General features: G+C 42.5%; 2 protein-coding genes and 1 non-coding gene across 3 annotated transcripts; all 3 read right to left on the reverse strand.

Moving 5' to 3' along the window:
- Positions 1–6,296: 6,296 nt before the first annotated feature.
- On the reverse strand, positions 6,297–7,382 carry LOC138243361 (zona pellucida sperm-binding protein 3-like). Its single transcript, XM_069198931.1, has 5 exons — positions 7,269–7,382; positions 6,970–7,070; positions 6,819–6,892; positions 6,467–6,649; positions 6,297–6,388 (listed from the first exon to the last, which is right to left on the reverse strand). Exons 1-5 carry the CDS (start codon positions 7,380–7,382, stop codon positions 6,381–6,383), a joined length of 480 nt encoding a protein of 159 aa, XP_069055032.1. The 3' UTR covers positions 6,297–6,380.
- A 494-nt stretch (positions 7,383–7,876) lies between these two features.
- LOC138243051 (uncharacterized) lies at positions 7,877–8,853 on the reverse strand. The gene is made up of 2 exons (XM_069198544.1): positions 8,130–8,853; positions 7,877–8,028 (listed from the first exon to the last, which is right to left on the reverse strand). Exons 1-2 carry the CDS (start codon positions 8,763–8,765, stop codon positions 7,909–7,911), a joined length of 756 nt encoding a protein of 251 aa, XP_069054645.1. The 5' UTR covers positions 8,766–8,853; the 3' UTR covers positions 7,877–7,908.
- A 7,081-nt stretch (positions 8,854–15,934) lies between these two features.
- On the reverse strand, positions 15,935–16,027 carry trnar-ucu (transfer RNA arginine (anticodon UCU)). Its single transcript has 2 exons — positions 15,991–16,027; positions 15,935–15,970 (listed from the first exon to the last, which is right to left on the reverse strand). It is a non-coding gene; the product is annotated as a tRNA-Arg (tRNA).
- Positions 16,028–17,234: the final 1,207 nt, after the last annotated feature.

The following is a 17,234-nucleotide window of genomic DNA, read 5'->3' on the forward strand; positions in this document are numbered from 1 at the left end:
ATTCAAGGTAAACAAGACTAAGGAAACGAGTTGGAAACGATGTCGATCTGGGATTTAAATCATCTGGAACATTTCACTACATTGGGCAGTATGTGCCAGAGAGCACCTCCTGACATCTGTTGATAGCTCAGTTGGTAGAATGGAGGACTGTAGTTGAAACAAGAGGGAATCCTTAGGTCACCAGCTTGAAGGAAGGTGCCTTTTGTGTATTTTGTTAAAATAGCTGATCTTTTTTCACTCAGACTTTGATCAAAAGCTCAATAAACGACGAAGCAGAGGCTCTTGTTCCGAATTCAGCTCATGTCTGATTGTCTTGTTTTGGCCAAGATCTGATCTTTGAATTCAGGGACTACTCTGTCTGCTTTGTACAGTAATTCAAAAGTAGATACAAATGTCACATTTTTATTTTAGATATAAAGGTGTTCTCTGTTTTCAAAGGATGGGTACTTAATTGGCTTTATGATTTGGATTTGATTTTGTATCGTTGTATTATTAAGTTTGTGCTTTTTGTGTTTTTAACATATTGTGAACTTATTTTTTAAACAAATGCTTACAAAGGCAGACATGGCACACATCTGTTTATACCAGCGGTGAATTGTATATTTTTATTAAGTAGAAGCTACTGCGCACTTCTGGGAGTATAACAGGTTCGATATAAAGTGGCAAAAATATAAAAGGGGAAAATACCCCAGACTGGGTGTAAAGGCCTCGTTGTGACTGTTGTTTTATTGTTGAATACGGCATACTGTGCACGAAATGTTGCAGAAACACAATCTGATAGTTAAATAATTATTATTTTAATAATTTGATAAGTATGAGGCCCCGGATCCAAATATTCAGTTCTGATTTTTTTTAAGTGATATCTTCCCTTCCTCTGGTGGAAGTAACACGATGTGAGCAATTGTTTTTTGTTCTTTTGTTTTCACGTTGCGATCCAAAAAGCCTCAGATGCACAGTCTGACAGCAACCAAACCAGAATGGATTCTGCTGGGAGCCGGACTGAGCTCATTCTTGCTCCCTGTGCTGAAAACAGAATTAGCGCTTACCCGAGCACCATCTACAGCTGCTGGATGGTACTCTACGTCCTGCTGCTCCAGCAATTATTTTGACGAAAGACAGATCACTTGTACGCTTTTAACCTTCTCGCAGCTACAGGCGAGACTGAAGCTGGCGATATAAAGGCACGCGCTGGTACACCTTCTCTAACTTTCACAATTGCGATAAACATTTGTTTAAGACCTTTGAAAAACTAGATATAGATATAGATATAGATAAAACTAGATAAAAAACATGAGCTTTATCGGTTTTTACATTAATCGACTTTGAAACAAATTTGATCATTTTACATTGCATTTTACGTTGAAATGTAGCATGCATACCTAATCCACCAACGGACAGAGCAATATTTTACGTTGCCTTCCAGGGCTTCCAACGTGTGATGGATTTGTATGGGTGTCTGTATGATACCACTACAGCACTGGCGCAGGTGCAAAATCCACTTTCACACGACTTTTTCAGTGTCTTCTCTCTCAAATGGACCGAAGCACAGGAGCCAATATTAGAGAAAACGACAGGTGTTTAAACAGAGGATGTCCCAATATCTGGGACAACGCATTGTGATTTTGTATAAACGCAAATGGTTTCTCATTTAAAAGCCAACAATATTCTTTTTCTCCCTGGCGCTAATAAGCTACCACACATGGGAGCTGTTGTGTGAAAGAAAATTCCAATGTCCATAGGAAGGCAGAATAAAATCCAGAACTGTGTTGGTGATATTGATAAACAGGGCTCATGTTCACAACAAAACTTTACTGTATAAAAAGTTAAAATTTGTAAATATATATTTTTTAATTATGCAAAGTGTCTGTTAAACCATTCATGAAGGATTTTTAGACAAAAAAACACACCATTATATGAGAAAATATATTTACTATATCTGCATTTAACTCACTTTTTAACAATTTCAATTTCAAGGCCGATATAAATTGTTGCCCTGCTTTTTTGTCATAAATACACAAGCTTGTTATGTCTTGTGTCAGAAATAAACTGCATGAAATTTGCTAAAGCAACAAAAAGTAAGCGCCACAAAGAAGACAGACATTTGCGTTTATAGTGCAATGTTATCTCGAGCCTTTAAAATTACTTTAAATGCAATTTGTTTTTCTCTGTGGCTCTAAGGCTTTGTCATTTACTGTAGTTATTCAGGAGAACATTATGTTAATCATATAGATGAAACATTTAATATATTCAGGTGGGTAGCTACGTCAGCATGCGTATCTGCAAAGGAACAAGTAATATTGTAGGTTTATTCCATGCTGAAAAGAGAAGAGAGAAAACAAACCTGAAGAAGGTTTCACAGCTGAAACGTTGTGTTTTCTCTCTTCTCTTTTCAGCATGGAATAAACCTATTACTTGTTCCTTTAATATATTGTTCGGTTTGACTCAAAATGCTTTACTACTACAAGAGAGAATTATAGTATGAAGGATGAGACAAATTTATGATTTCTTGGAAGAAAATGTTTTTTCTTTGCATTGAAATGATTCGAAACTTTAGCGCGACACACAAACCCTTTGTCATTTTTAAAGATATAATATTTTTAAACAGACAGTATAGTAATTTTTTTTTTTACTAAGCAATTTTGGCCGGGGGCGATGCATTACTAGTAGTGGCGCTGAGGTCACTATGGTGCAGTTGAGCACCGTAAGATTAGGGCCAGTGACGTAATGTATAACGCATCTGACTGTCTGAAGATCAGCTCCTGCTCTGAGCTCAATAGCAATGCAAAACTGTGCGAAACAAAGCTGGCGAGCAGCTGATCTTGTGCTCAGTAGTCAGTACGGTGCTGAGGGTTCAGTTCTGGCGTTGTTCTAATTAGCACGAACTGCAATGGCTCTGAATCTGACCATTTCTATGGAAGCCCGTTTCCGCCAGGGAGTAAAAATAAAAACGCGCTATGGTATCTCAGAATTCCGACTTAGTAACTGAGAATTCCGACTTTATATCTCGTAATTACGACTACCTCACATTTGGGACTTCGAAATAACCCATATTTCATTGTCTGTCCTTTTGTTATTGTAACGGATTCGGGTTCCAGGGCTTGTGCCCTCGCCGCTCCCACCCTAGTTCGTGCCTCACTGCATTGGCTCGAACCCAGGCCTTGCCAGCTGAGCTAAAGAAGAGTTTCTTTTTTAAGTAAAAAATGACATACAATGGAAATATTTAAAAAGTATAAGTTTCAGCTTTTATAATTGTGAATTCTTCTGGATGTGAAGTGTCTATTTCTGTATCTTATTTCATATTCTTTCTTCGTTTTTGTATTTCTGGTGTTTAAATAAAAAAAGAATTTAAAAGCCCACCATCCACTATTCCATCCGTGTACTATGGAAGCCTCACTACCGGAAATGGGATTCCATAAAAATTAGTGTAATTAATTTGATTTTTATCAGGGCACTGTACAAGACAAGTCTTCAGGCTTATAGATCCTATGATCTTGTACGATTCATCAATATAGTGTAACGGAACGGCCAACATACAATTTGTAGTTCAGGTGGGTAGCTGCGTCAGCATGCGTAGGCTGCAAAGGAACAAGTAATAGGTTTATTCCATGCTGAAAAAAAGAAGAAAGAAAATATGTTTTGGCCGAAACGTACCAGTAAACTTTACATTAACAATACCAGCCAACGATACATTATCATTTCACACCGGTTCTACAGGAATCTACAGCAGAGCCCTGAGTTGACGCCCAGAGTCCCACTGAGCCCATAGAATTCCACATCACCCATCACTCCTGCACACAGTCCGCTGAGAGCGCCTGTCCATAAACTACTGGATTGAGAATGGGATCAAATAATTCCCCATTTTCTTAATTCTACATCAAAGGACTGTTAAAGGTCTATTTGAAGGCATCGATTTGTATTCTTAAACCAGATGAACGCCTGGAATAAGTTAATATTACTTTAAAAAATAAACAGTCGTGCTACAGTACTCCAGTTGAAGGCACGCTTCTAGCTTTGCGGTACTCTGGTGCGGTACTCTCACAAATTTATGTTTGAATTTCTGTGGATGAACTACTATAGGTGTACCCTCGCTCACTTTCTTTAGCAACAGTCGTTGCTCCTCATCTGAGTGATGTATTTGCCTTGTTTACAGTTCACTTCCCTGCAAGGAATATTCACCTCAGAGCTCTCTTTCACAGACTGCAGGCGCTGTTTGTTAACAGGTATTATAGTGATGACATCTTTCTGTATGATCAGGACAGGAGCTGCAAGTCCACTGTGTTGTGGCTGCAGTACAATTTTAGCTTATTATTATAATACTTTTTAACAGCGACAGATTCTTAAGATCACGAGGTGTTACGATATTATTTCAGTATTAAGCTGTTACTACATTCGGAACTGTCCCATAGGATTCAGAGTTCCATTAGTTTGGCACTAAACTGCTTAGTCTATTGCAGGAATTGTACTTAGTCCTGTCCTGTAGTGTCCTCTAGAGAGCAGCAGCTGTTTCCTTGGGCTCATTGCAATTGGGAACATTGTGATAACTGAGCAGGGGACTAAAGTCAGCAGACGAGCGAGTTGCAAATCGGTATTAATCTGGCGTACAGAGCTGCATGCTAATCTCTGGATCATCTCCAGTTAATGCGATGCTGTTCTTACCTTGCAATTGACCCAATCTGACTACTGGCACCAACAACCCTGTTATTACAAATAAACTTCTTGTGTACCTACCGTGATACATAAGTTTGCTGGAGAGGTTTGGCAGCCTATATTCAGTCAAAGGTGTGTGTGCAGATCACTGTGATATACAGGCATCAACAAACTGACATACAATATTAAATGTTTAACTGATAAAACCCAAATGAACCAAACCTGAATAAATTAGTGGTGGAAAGGAGTCTTTTTATATAGCAAAAGGTCTCTGAGCCTTTGGTAATAACGATGGGTATATAACCCATTGTCCTCAATATTAGAAATGAATCCTTGAGCACTGCTGTTGTACCAACAGTCCTCAAAAGTGCTGCCATTACCCCCGTCCCATAAAAGCCTAACATTACCCTTTCTTGCATAAACTGTAGAACGTGCCTTCACATTTCAGTTGCAGTTTAATCTATTATCACCCTACTCTCCACTTCATAACCTTCACTCTAATTCTGGTCTCCTAACTGTCCCCCAAGCCCGTCTACACTGTATGGGTGACAGGGCCTTCTCCTGTTATGCCCCCAGGCTCTGGAACTCTCTGCCCAAGGATAGCAGAGTCAGCTTCCCTAAACTCCTTCAAATTCAGACTCAACACCTTCTTCTGTAGAAGAGCCTTTACTGAACTGGTTCCATTCTTTAGCCCTCTGCTTCTACTTTCCTTAGTACCACCATCCATGGTCTCCTCTGTCTATTGGAATTGTTTTGTCCTGTGTATTCTTATTGTAATTCTGTCAAGTGCTTTGAGAAGCCACCTTCAGAACCATTATATAAAATAGTTTATCCTAAATCCTTGAAGCTTTAATAGGGCACTGCAGTAGGGCTAAGAATTGACAGTGTTAGTGGGCCAGCAGGATTTGTGCAAATTATAGGTAGGCACAAAGGAAGACTAGGATTCACTTGAAATTCATGACATGGGACACTGAAACAGGGGAGAGGCTTTGTGTAGTAAGCGTTCAGTCTCAATCTACACAGTCTGTGCTGCTGGTAGAGGTGGTTGTGAACACCCGCCTTCCCAGTCAAGTACTGGGATCTCCGGTCTCTATCCTAATACTTCCCCATGACTGTCCAATACCACTACTGTGAAACCAACACCCATAAGACAAGACCTCCAAGATTCTAACTGCACAATTATTCACTGATGTTTGTGCACCAGTATTGTTCCTCTGCTAAGGTTGGGAAGGCCTACTTTACACCAAGCCCCTGTTGACAATTCCTTCCTTGTGTTTCTTTTAGTCAGTTTGTGCAGCCTAGAATAGGAAACCAGATCTCACTCTTACTGGGCACTACAGTAGCAACTCACACTCCATAAGCACTACCCATCTCGGAAACAGGAGGATTTCCAGTATATTGAACACCTCCGTCTCTCTCACAGTAAAAAAAGTCACACTGCCCTGCCCAAGGAATAGTGCGGCCATCTTCCCCCACTACAACGCTTTATTACTCCAGCCATTTTCAGTCCTCATTGGCAGCAATACGGGAAGCATTCTTGAAAGGGGAACCCCCACAAATACTTCCATTGATTAATGGGTCTCACTTCCCTTGAATTCCTCCACCCCATTCAAACCTATAAACCATAAAGAAACAAGGGCAGGCAGAAGGGTCTTTCACAGTTTTATTGAAATGTTGCCATTACAAGGCAAGTGGAGGCAGGAGAGTCACAAGGGCCAGGCTGGAGCCTTCATTCAGGCACCTGGGGAGAAAGAAGGAGAACAATCCAGCTGAACTGCAGGACACCACCCCTACAGGAGCTCCTCCTGCCAGACCCTACCTGTCCACTGGCCAACATCTCCAAAGTCCTCTGTTCCCTCCACATCCTCACTGGTGCTCTCAGCATCTTCACTGGAGCTCTGAGGGTCTCCCTCCTCATCCTCAGTCCAGTCAGCTCCCACATCCAGAGGAGCTTCTACTGGTGCCACAGCCACCCGACTGCTGGTCACCAGGCTCCTGGTACCTGTGGACAAGCAGCACCCAGGAGTGAGGGATCTGCTATACCCAGAGTCCCACAGTGATGCTACTCATCTAAACAGTCTTTGTCCAGCATGGGATCATTCCTCAGTTGTCCAAGCATGGTTGTCTCTTGAGCAGAGATGCATCCACAAGGGATAGAGAACCAGACCCACCTTCATTCCGACTGCCAGCACACCTGGACTCACAGCAGGCACAGACCTCATGGTCACCATACAGCTCCTCCCACCTGGAGGAGAGGAGGACAGGTGAGGCCTAAACCTGGCATGTCCCAGAGCACCCTCAGCAGGCTCCTTGCAGAAGTACCTCTTAGCCTCCCTGTTGTAGGTGCAGGACTTGGTCCCTGGTGTTGCTTTAGCAGGAGCCACAGCCATGACACAGTGCATGTACAGCTCAGTCACTTCATGCTGCAAGAGGGAAGGTCACAGCATTAAGGGATCAAGGCCAATAGAGGGACAGAGAAAGACCTTCTGCCATCAGTGAAGGCAAGCTGGCAGCTCTAGGCACTACAGCTGCCACAGTCTGGTTCACATCTAGATCATGGATGTGAAAGCAGACCATGGATCAGTAGAGCAAGAAGGCTGAGCAGCCTTTGAGAGCAGTACCTTCCTGGACAGCTTCTTCTGGAAGAGGAAGGCATCAATTGTGAAGCGGAGCACATCCTTCTGCTTGGAGGGGACAAACCTGGACAGGCAGCCATCTGCCTTGCTGTCCACCATGCACCTGGGGACAAGGACAAGGATGAACCCCTGCAGGCTCTCGGGGCTCCTGCCCACCTCTCCTCCCAGAAGGGGCCGTACCCCAAGTTGTCGATCACAGGGAAACGGGGCTGGGAGTGCTGGTCTGGTTTCTCCGTTACGTAACACGAGTGGATGTACAGCCTCTGCTCTGCTGTGGCAAAGTAGGCAGTGGCCTGGAAGTACATGGGCTGACCCAGGAAGTACTCATCCTTAGGAGAGAGCCGGACCCAGCGGGCTGGAAAGAAAGAGAGAGAGAGAGAGAGAGGCAGCATTACACCTGCACACAGCACCCCCTGCAGGCAGGAGGAGCCACTCACTCAAGGAGCTTACAGTTGGTGGTGAGCAGCACAAAGCTGTGTTTGTTCTTCAGGTCCTTGAAGAAGGTCCTTCTCCTGGCCCACGTGGGGACATAGCCAACCTTGTAGGAGTAGTGGAACCTGCAGGACAGAGGGGATGAGGGGCATCTGGACACTTTCCTAGCGGCTTCTCAGCAGCAGAGCCCTGCCTACCTGTTGTAGGAGCACTTGACAGGCACAGAGAAGGGAATGAAGCGATGCACAGGTGCACTGGAGGAGGGCGGGGCATAGCGGAGAGTGTTGGAGTACACCAGGCGGCCCTGGACAACCTGCAGGGTCACAGAGGAAGGGATATTCCCAGGAAAGGCAACCCCGACACTGGCCCTACAGCTCACATCGATACACTGCCTGTAGATGAAGACCTGCTTACCGATCGCTCGGTGCCGCACTCGTGAAGCCCGTAGATGAAGTAGAAGTAACTGCGTGTGGTTCGGCTGACGCTGCAGTTGCCCAAGGTCACCTCCGATGGCCGACAGCTGAAGCCGAACAGGAGCCGACTGACCCTCACGTACATCCTGCTGGAGTCACACCACACAGCCACTCCTCGGGTGCCCCCGATAGCCGGGCGAGCCGGCTGCCGCCCTCGCTGGGGAGGAAACAGGACGCTCTTGATGTAGGCGGGTAAGGGGCGGCTGCCGGCTTCGGGCTTCATCTTCTCCTTGTCGAAGTAGGGCGAGTACGCGTCTCTAGACACGGGAAGGCGGCGAAAGTCGGGAGCCAAGGACTGCGAGTCGTTCTCGCTTGCAGACAGGTCTTCGGAGGGCGCATCTGCCAGGTTCAAGTCCTCCAACTGGGCTGCGTCTTCAGGAGCCGGGAGGTCGGCCTGGAGCGCCAATTCCCGAGAGTCCCAGCCAGCCGGCCCGGCGGAAACCAGTGCGGGGAGCCCGGCCCATGTGCACAGGCACAGCATAAAGAGAAACGAGCGCATCGCCAAATTAACGTCCCGCTCAATTGCTACAGGAGTAAAATAAGTAAACCACAAAACTGTGTTGAAGCAAGAAAGCATAAAGTGTGAACGCGGTGACTAGGTTTTTATACTGGCAGGACCTGTTACCGCACACCTGGTCACACAATCAACACAATCAATTACATACAGAGATCCGGATTGTTCTCAGCGTCTAATTAGAACCTGATTTCAGTCTGAGGCGGGACTCCGTGAAGCCGCCTGAACATTTTCCCGTGTGTATCTGACCTCAGCGGAGGAGTTCCACGCAATTTCGACAGAATTAAATCACCCACACGTGTAAAATTTGCTCAGATTAATTTATTGTTCAATTAGTTTCTAATTTCCGTGGAAAGTGTGTTAAACTCGCTGTCAGACAGAGTACGGAACATGCGACACGTCCGTCCACACTTTCTTTTATCGAGGGGGCTGTTCTATCAACACGTACCGCAATGAAAATAATTTTACTATTTTTCACGTGTAATTCCATGTCATATTAAAATGTGTAATACAAGCATCTCTTTGCTTCCCAGTAAAGAAATACTGATCAGCTTTTGACATGATCTGATAATTTGTCTGATTTTCCAGAGATTGCTTTTGCTTCGCAGCACCGAGAACCTATGGAAGCCCGTTTCCGCCAGGGAGTAAAAAAAACGCACTATGGTATCTCAGAATTGTGACTTAGAATCATAGAATTGCGGCCTAAAAACTCAGAATTTTGACTTTATCTCTCACATTTGCGACTTCGAAAAGCCCATATTTCATTGTCTGACCTTTTGTTATTGTAACGAATTCGGGTTCTAGGGCTTGTGCCCTCGCCGCTCCCACCCTACTTCGTGCCTCACTCTATTGGCTCAAACCCAGGTCTTGCTAGCTAGAACCCGAATCCGTTACAATAACAAAAGGACAGACAATGAAATATGGGCTATTTCGAAGTTGCAAATGTGAAATATAAAGTCGGAGTTGTGAGTTACTAAGTCGCAATTCTGAGTTACTTAATCGGAATTCTGCGATACCATAGCGCGTTGTTTTGTAACTCCCTGGCGGAAACGGGCTTTCATACATTTCAATTAGTCTGATCAGTGCAGGACAAGTTAATGTAGAATCATTACTATGTCTGTCTCTTGTTTGTATATAAATGAATGTCTTTGACAACTTAATGTTAGTTTTTAATTTAGTTTTACGATGTAGGTCATGTGTTAACATATGCACGAGCATACGAAATGTCTCACTCCTGATTCAGCTCATGCTCCATAGGAGAGAAGAGATTCCTCCTGCTTCTCGAACAATCATATCAGAACAGAAGCCCGTGTCGCCCAGCTCTGATTCAAGAGCGACTCGCATCTTCAGCCCTTTTTTTATTCGTGATCCTAATTTTCTTTAGTTATGATCAATATTGAACTTTTTCTAAATAAAACGACAATAATCAAACATGCAGGCAGACTTTTAAAAAGTATTAGGAGCTGACAGGGTGCCCCTTTGGAATAGTTGTCAGAAAATGTGAGAAAAGGAAAGGTACGTAAGCTCTCACACACAGCATTAGAGATTGGCATCTGATGGAAAAAAAAAAACTACCTGTCTCCCCAGCATTTAACGGTGCTGTTGTTTTGATTTTACATATTGTTAGCATTTTAATGAATTGTTAAAAGATTGATACACAAATCGCTAAATAAGAAAACGTAAAAACCCTAGCTGTAAGCAATTGGCCATTCATATTCCTGAATTTTAAATCCCTGTGTTTTTCTGTATCCGAATGCCTGGTGCAGCTAATTTGAAAGCAGAGTCTACCATTTACAGAAGCGTATTGTTGCACCAAGGAAAAAAAATCCTGAGTTTACAGGAGTAAAGAGGAAACAAATGCAAACACCGTTTAGAAAAAACACACACGTCTCAGGCCTTAACCATGACAAGGATAGGATTTGAACCTAGACGAGCAGAGCACAATGAATTAGCAATCCAAAAAGTGACTCCTGTTTAATTTTCTTTTCGCTTGCTCGATTTGTAGTACGCTCCTAAATCCTTACACCCGATAGACAAAACGGCTTCATGTGCCACAGCATTCTGCTGCAGGTACGGTTTGCACCGTGTATTAGGCGAACCCGAATTAAATATTTCAAATATGTGAAGAATTTCATGAAACCTGAAAAAAGATCACAGCCAATGTCAGCAATTCAGAGCCTGTAGGCAGCTTCAACAGAACAAAACGATCTGAAGCCGCAATAATTTCATAGAGTGTATTGTGACACTCTAACCACGTTGTTGCTATTACTGCTACTTCTGCTGCCGTTGCTTTAAACTCTACTCAGCGGGCAAGTAAAGTTGTACAAAGAATAGACTACTTTGAGCCGTCCAAATTCCATTATGTGAATTTAAGCTTTTTTTTTATTAATAACAGCATTAGTAATACAATGCGTGGTCAGAAACCTTACTTATTAGCTTATGAAGCAACAGTGTTTCGACAATTTGCGGTCTTCAAAAAGTAAACGCTGAAGTTTTTATACTTCCTTGTGAGCAGATCACCTTTGATTTAGAAAAGGAAAACTTACTCCCCTGTTGCTTTAATTGCAATATCTGAATCGAGACCCAAGCGCTAAGAAAGCTGAAAAACTCAGAAGTCATAAACCCGATTTTAATTTAGACACACATTTTCTAATGCAGCCTTCATTACAAGACAGTCTATTTCTCGAAAGCGTGTTATGTAAAAAAGAGAAAAACGAAAATATATGGCTGACAATATTTAAAAGCTTAAGATTTTACTTTTGAGAAACTGTCATTTTATGTATCTAGACGCTTTTCAACCACTGCTTTTTGAACTTTGCTGTGCTTCCTGAATCATTTTCAGCGTTATAAACTGGGTGTGGAAGTAGCGCTCACTTTGTAGAGCAGTTGATAGACTGGAGCTGTTCAGACTACTCTTGTTATTTCTCAAATGCTTCCATCATTTTTCTTTCAGGCTAGGACGCGAGTGTGTACATGTGTTTGGTTTTCGTTTCACTGATTCCCATTGAAGATTTGTGAATTAACAAGGAAAGAATCAGTTGCCTCGGAAAGCAGAAGGTTTGGTTCTCAACGATCTTGAAGACACGCCCATGTAGAGCAGCGTGTGATGATTCGTACTATAAAAGACCAAGTGCTCAAAGTGACGTCTGTGTTTGCCGTTGAAACTTTTCATCTCGGGCGCACTTTTAGAAAACAAAGATAGAGCAGTTGTGTTGAATCACACTACGACAGCTGTCAGCAGAGTGGCGCAGCAGAAGCGTGCTGGGCCCATAACCCAGAGGTCGATGTATCAGAACCATCCATTGCTATACACACCGTCAGTCTAATGAAGTGAATTTAAACTGATCTTTTTCTCTCGTGTATGTGCAAGCTTCACACTTACTGTATTCGTTAATCTTTACCAATAGCAGATGCCCAAATGTATCTTTGGTTGTTCTGCGATCCTTCATAGTTTCCTCAATTCCTTCAAATGAACATCCACATCAAAGCAATTATATATATATATTACAATTAAGGTACATATTAAAAATATCAACGCACATTTCTATAATGCTCATTTAATAATGATTGTCAAGGATTGTCAAGTTCTCCAACAAATCTGTGTTCTAATTTTAAAATATTTTTGCTAAGGATACAACGGGTGTATAAATGAATTCTCCCAACAGCCAGTTAAAGAAAAATTCCACACGTGAGGATGGTTTTCTTGGACATTGACTTAGGTACTGAATTGTTTACTTGTTTTAGTTGCACACGAGTAAAACACGAAGATTTCCTGCAACATTCAAGAGGGTTTGCGAAGAAACCCCTTCAATTTTTAGCGGAGATTATGTTTACATCATCACAATCTGAAGCACGTCCCTGAGTGCGTTTGACCCACCAGCCCTTTGTTTAACAGCTGCAGAGGGACACATTCCCGTTGCTTTTCACAAATCACTGGCATTTTTTTGCAGCATTTCTTCTGTCCTGAGAAGCAAGATTTGTATTTTATCTTTCAGAATTTGTATGAATTTCTTGAAGTTCAAAAACAACTTGTTCCTGAAAAGAAATGAACACTTGCTTCAAAGTAAATCAAGACGTATGTGTCTCTTGCTGTGTGTGCTCTTATCTGTCCATCTCTCTCTCCTCTTCTCTCTGGCAGTCTGTGTAGAGTATCTGAAGGGGATGTAACACCACTTGGAAAAGAAGAAAAATTATCAGGAAAAATTCTCAGGAAAATTCTCAGGCAGAATAAAAAATCATTATTCTTTTCTCAGTCAGATTCATTGCTCAGACTCACACTCAGACAGGATCTCAACTCCGTACTGCTCTCTATCCTCACAATCCAGAACCAGAAGATATTTAGACAATCAGTGCTGCTACATGAACAATATCAGACAGAACAGCCTGGACTCATGTCACATTTCCCCCTTTTATCCTTCCTCCCAGCCCTCTTAGAGACATAGAAGAGCCCCTGGTTCTCCTCTCTGTGAACTGGGCTCAGGGGTCACTGATCTGGCAGTTGTGGGCTCTGTTCCAGGTCGAAAGCAAGAAGGTTCTATTAACGCTTTCCAGGACTTCCAGCCCTTCAGTATTACTTTCTTTACTGTATGTCAGCCTCCCAAAATGTTTATAAATGTTTTATAACACACATGAGTGTGGAATTATCTTATTATTTATATATAGTATTTATGTAATAAACACCAGTAGTGACAATATGATCAGTATATTGATTATTTGTAGCCGATTGTCCGATGGTCGTGTCTACAATAGTGACCATTTGACCAGTCTGTAGCTCTGGGCAGTGGGATTCAGATCACACAGAAGACCTGTCTGTGTGTGATTCCACACCAGCCCTGGGATTCAGCTACTCTCACAAATGTCTCACAGACTGTCTTATAAATTTACAATTAGATGAAGTCATGTAACAGTTTTACAGATAATTTAAATAATCAGACAGCAGTTTTGGCAGTGGATACATCTCCACATGGGGGAAAGGGACAGTAAAATAGTAAGGAAAATACAAAAGAAGAAACTGAAATATATGCGCTCACTGTAAAGTACGAAGAGGTGGTCAGACAAGCAAAACAGCTTTGCGGATAATGTGAAGTGACATTGTTTTGTGTCAATCAGCTCATGGATTCAGCTTCATGTGCCTTAAGCTGTGCATGCCTTCATGAAGACTCTCTTTAAGATGATTGCACCTTTCATTGTCAAATCGCCTTCTTTGGATACAAAAGTTGCACCAATACTAAGAGAAAGGATGAGGAATGGCTTTTATCAAGCGATTGCAGTGTTTGTTTGACTGAGGATCCTTGTGTGCTGAACTGGCCTCTGGAGAAGTGTAGTGCAGTAAAACAGAAGGTTTGTGTCACTCAAGATTGTTACAGAACAGAACAATACAATAACAATACTTTTGTGAGAGTAAATATTACTGGTGCATCACAGTTCTTATAATGGTGAAAACAGGAGCACCTTCTCTACATTTTTGACTGAAGTATTTAAACGGAAAGAAATACTATCACTATGCAATTCATAAATGCAATTGAGCTCCTATAAAAGTTCTAGTCTGATGAAACAATGTATAGAATTAGGTGACAATATCGGAATTCATTCAAATGCACAAGATTAATTTTCAGCAACAAAAAAAGTGCTCGGAAATATTTTACAAGAATGAAACCTTACATTCACCTAAATAAGCATTCACCCTCTACATTAGCAGAGAACAGTAGGACAGAAGGTTAGTGTCACTGGACACTGCATCAGAGAGGCCGATCTCTTCTCCCTCATTATGCAGGCTTACCCACTCATGATGAACTGTCCTCCAGCGATACTCAGCTGCCATCATCAAATCAGACATGACGTTCATGTACATATTATACCTTAATATGGCACTGCGTTACAATAATTTGATCAAAACAACTGGTGAATAAATAATAATCAAATATTTTTTCCTTTCTTTTAGTAGCTAAAGACCAAAAAAGAAGCATTTATTCTTTTCCTCTCCTACCAGCCCTTACAAGTCACCCAGTTTTTAGTTTAGAGCTGGATTAAAGCTCCAGTCTCTTTGAGGGTTGAGTTGGAATCCCACAGCTGCCAAATATCTCCAACTATCTCAGTGTTAAGAAGCAAAAAAACTCACATTTGCTGCAGAAGGAACAGGAGAATTCGTGCCATTCAGCCTTATAGCGTGATGTCATTTTCTCATTCTCGTTTTTAGATGCTTGTGATCGAATCTATGATCCTTATGAGTGTGGTCACCCTCCATAAAGGTAGCACAGATACAACGTGCCACGTTTTCAGAGAATCACATTAATTACAGGTCAGAAGAAGGTGACAAAGTGTCCGCTAGGCAGTCCAGCGATTTCAATGGTGTTCTCTGTTGTTTAGGTCCAGAATGACACCCGTTACAACCAGGAAACACACAGTGTCAGGCATCAAAAAGACTTCCCAAAACCCTGATCCTCTCCTTGATCCGGTGATGGCATCCAGACATTTCCTGCAACACAGCCAGGATACGGTCTTCAACAACACGAGTGAAAAGCTAATTCCCAACCTTTGCAATCCTTTGCAAAGAAGGACCACATGTGCTCAGTGTTAAATGCACTGTTCATTATTAATAATAATAATAATCTTTACATTATATAGCGCTTTTAAAGGTGGCTTTTCAAAGCACTTTACAGAATGACAACAATAAAGTTAAAAAAATACACAAGATAAGCAGGATGAGAATACACAGTTAGAGGAGACAATAGATGGTGGTATTAAATACAGTAGGAACAGAGGGGTAAAGAATAGTGCATTAAAAGCTCTTCTAAAGAAGAGGGTTTTGAGTCTGGATTTGAAGGAGTTTAGAGAAGGTGACTGATATCCTTGGGGATAAAGATCCAGAGCTTTGGGGCAAAACAGGAGAAGGCCCTGTCACCCATAGAGTGTAGTCCAGATGGACTGGGGGACAGATAGGAAAACACAATTAGAAGAGCGAAGGTTGTGAGGTGGGGAGTAGGGCGATAACCCAGACAGGTACTGAGGTGCTAAGCCATGGAGAGCCTTATAGGTGAGCTTGAGGATTTTGAAGTTGACAGGAAGCCAGTGCAAGGACTCCAGGACAGGAGTGATGTGATCACAGTCCAGTGCTAATTTCTTTCTTGTGGCTGCTGGTTCATTTTCAACTGTGGACTCTTAAGAAGTCCTGTATTTGACTTGATCAACACCAATCCCTAGAGGATTTAGAAAGGTTCAATAAAAATGATACATGACTCTGGTAGGACTCGAACCCACAACCTTTGAATGACTTCATTCTATCAAGGCCTAGAAGTCCAACGCGCTCTCCATTGCACCACAGAGCCAGCTATATGAAAAAGTGTTTGCCCCCTTCCTGATTTCTTATTTTTTTGCATGTTTGTCACACTGAAAGTTTTAGATCATCAAACAAATTGAAATATTAGACAAAGATAACACAAGTAAACACAAAATGCAGTTTTTAAATGAAGGTTTTTATTATTAAGGGAAAAATTAAACCTACATGGGCCTGTCTGAAAAAGTGATTGAGATTTATCAGTCTGGAAAAGTTTATAAAGCCATTTCTAAAGACCAAAATTATCCCAAGAGCACAGCGAAGACTCATCCAAGAGGTCACAAAAAACCCCACAACAACATCCAAAGAACTGCAGGCTTCACTTGCCTCAGTTAAGGTCAGTGTTCATGACTCCACCATAAGAAAGAGACTGGGCAAAAATGGCCTGCATGGCAGAATTCCAAGACGAAAACCACTGATGAGCCAGAAAACATCTTGATGACCCCCAAGACTTTTGGGAAAATACTCTGTGGACTGACGAGACAAAAGTTGAACTTTTTGGAAGGTGTGTGTCCCATCTGGCATAAAAGTAACACAGCATTTCAGAAAAGGAACATCATACCAACAGTAAAATATGGTGGTGGTAGTGTGATGGTCTGGGGCTGTTTTGCTGCTTCAGGACCTGGAAGACTTGCTGTGGTAAATGGAACCATGAATTCTGCCGTCTACCAAAAAATCCTGAAGGAGAATGTCCGGCCATCTGTTCGTGACCTCAAGCTGAAGCGCACTTGGGTTCTGCAACAGGACAATGATCCAAAGGGGGCAAGCTTCTATGCCCACTTTGATGCTCTGAACAAGGGCAATGCTGAGAAGACCCCAAGTGTGCAGGGCGAGTTTGATCTGAAACTCTCAGAGCAGGACGTGCAGAAGACTCTGAGCAGGGTGAAAATCCGTAAGGCTGCAGGGCCTGATGGGATACCACCTCACGTCCTGAGGACATGTGCAGCCCAGCTGACCACAGTGTTTACGGACATCTTTAACTCCTCCCTGTCACAGTCCATGGTCCCCACCTGCTTTAAAAAAAACACTATTGTTCCAACCCCCAAAAAGACAAAAGTGACATGCCTGAATGATTACTGCCCAGTAGCATTAACATCTGTGGTGATGAAATGCCTGGAGAAGCTGGTGTTGTCACACATCAACTCCTCCATCACAGAATCCCTGGACCCCTTGCAGTTCGCCTACCAGAACAACAGAGC

This window comes from Lepisosteus oculatus, chromosome 14, assembly GCF_040954835.1.
Source record: "Lepisosteus oculatus isolate fLepOcu1 chromosome 14, fLepOcu1.hap2, whole genome shotgun sequence".
NCBI lineage: Eukaryota > Metazoa > Chordata > Actinopteri > Semionotiformes > Lepisosteidae > Lepisosteus > Lepisosteus oculatus.

Bases quoted from the DNA above. Each gene is read 5' to 3' on its own strand.
- LOC138243361 (XM_069198931.1), bottom strand. From the start codon at position 7,382: ATGGTGGACAGCAAGGCAGATGGCTGCCTGTCCAGGTTTGTCCCCTCC. The intron at 7,071-7,268 runs GTACTGCTCTCA...TCCCTCTTGCAG, and splicing joins AGAAGAAGCTGTCCAGGAAG to CATGAAGTGACTGAGCTGTA. The intron at 6,650-6,818 runs GTGGGTCTGGTT...GCTTGTCCACAG, and splicing joins TGCTGGCAGTCGGAATGAAG to GTACCAGGAGCCTGGTGACC.
- LOC138243051 (XM_069198544.1), bottom strand. From the start codon at position 8,765: ATGCTTTCTTGCTTCAACACAGTTTTGTGGTTTACTTATTTTACTCCT. The intron at 8,029-8,129 runs GTAAGCAGGTCT...GTGACCCTGCAG, and splicing joins AGTGCGGCACCGAGCGATCG to GTTGTCCAGGGCCGCCTGGT.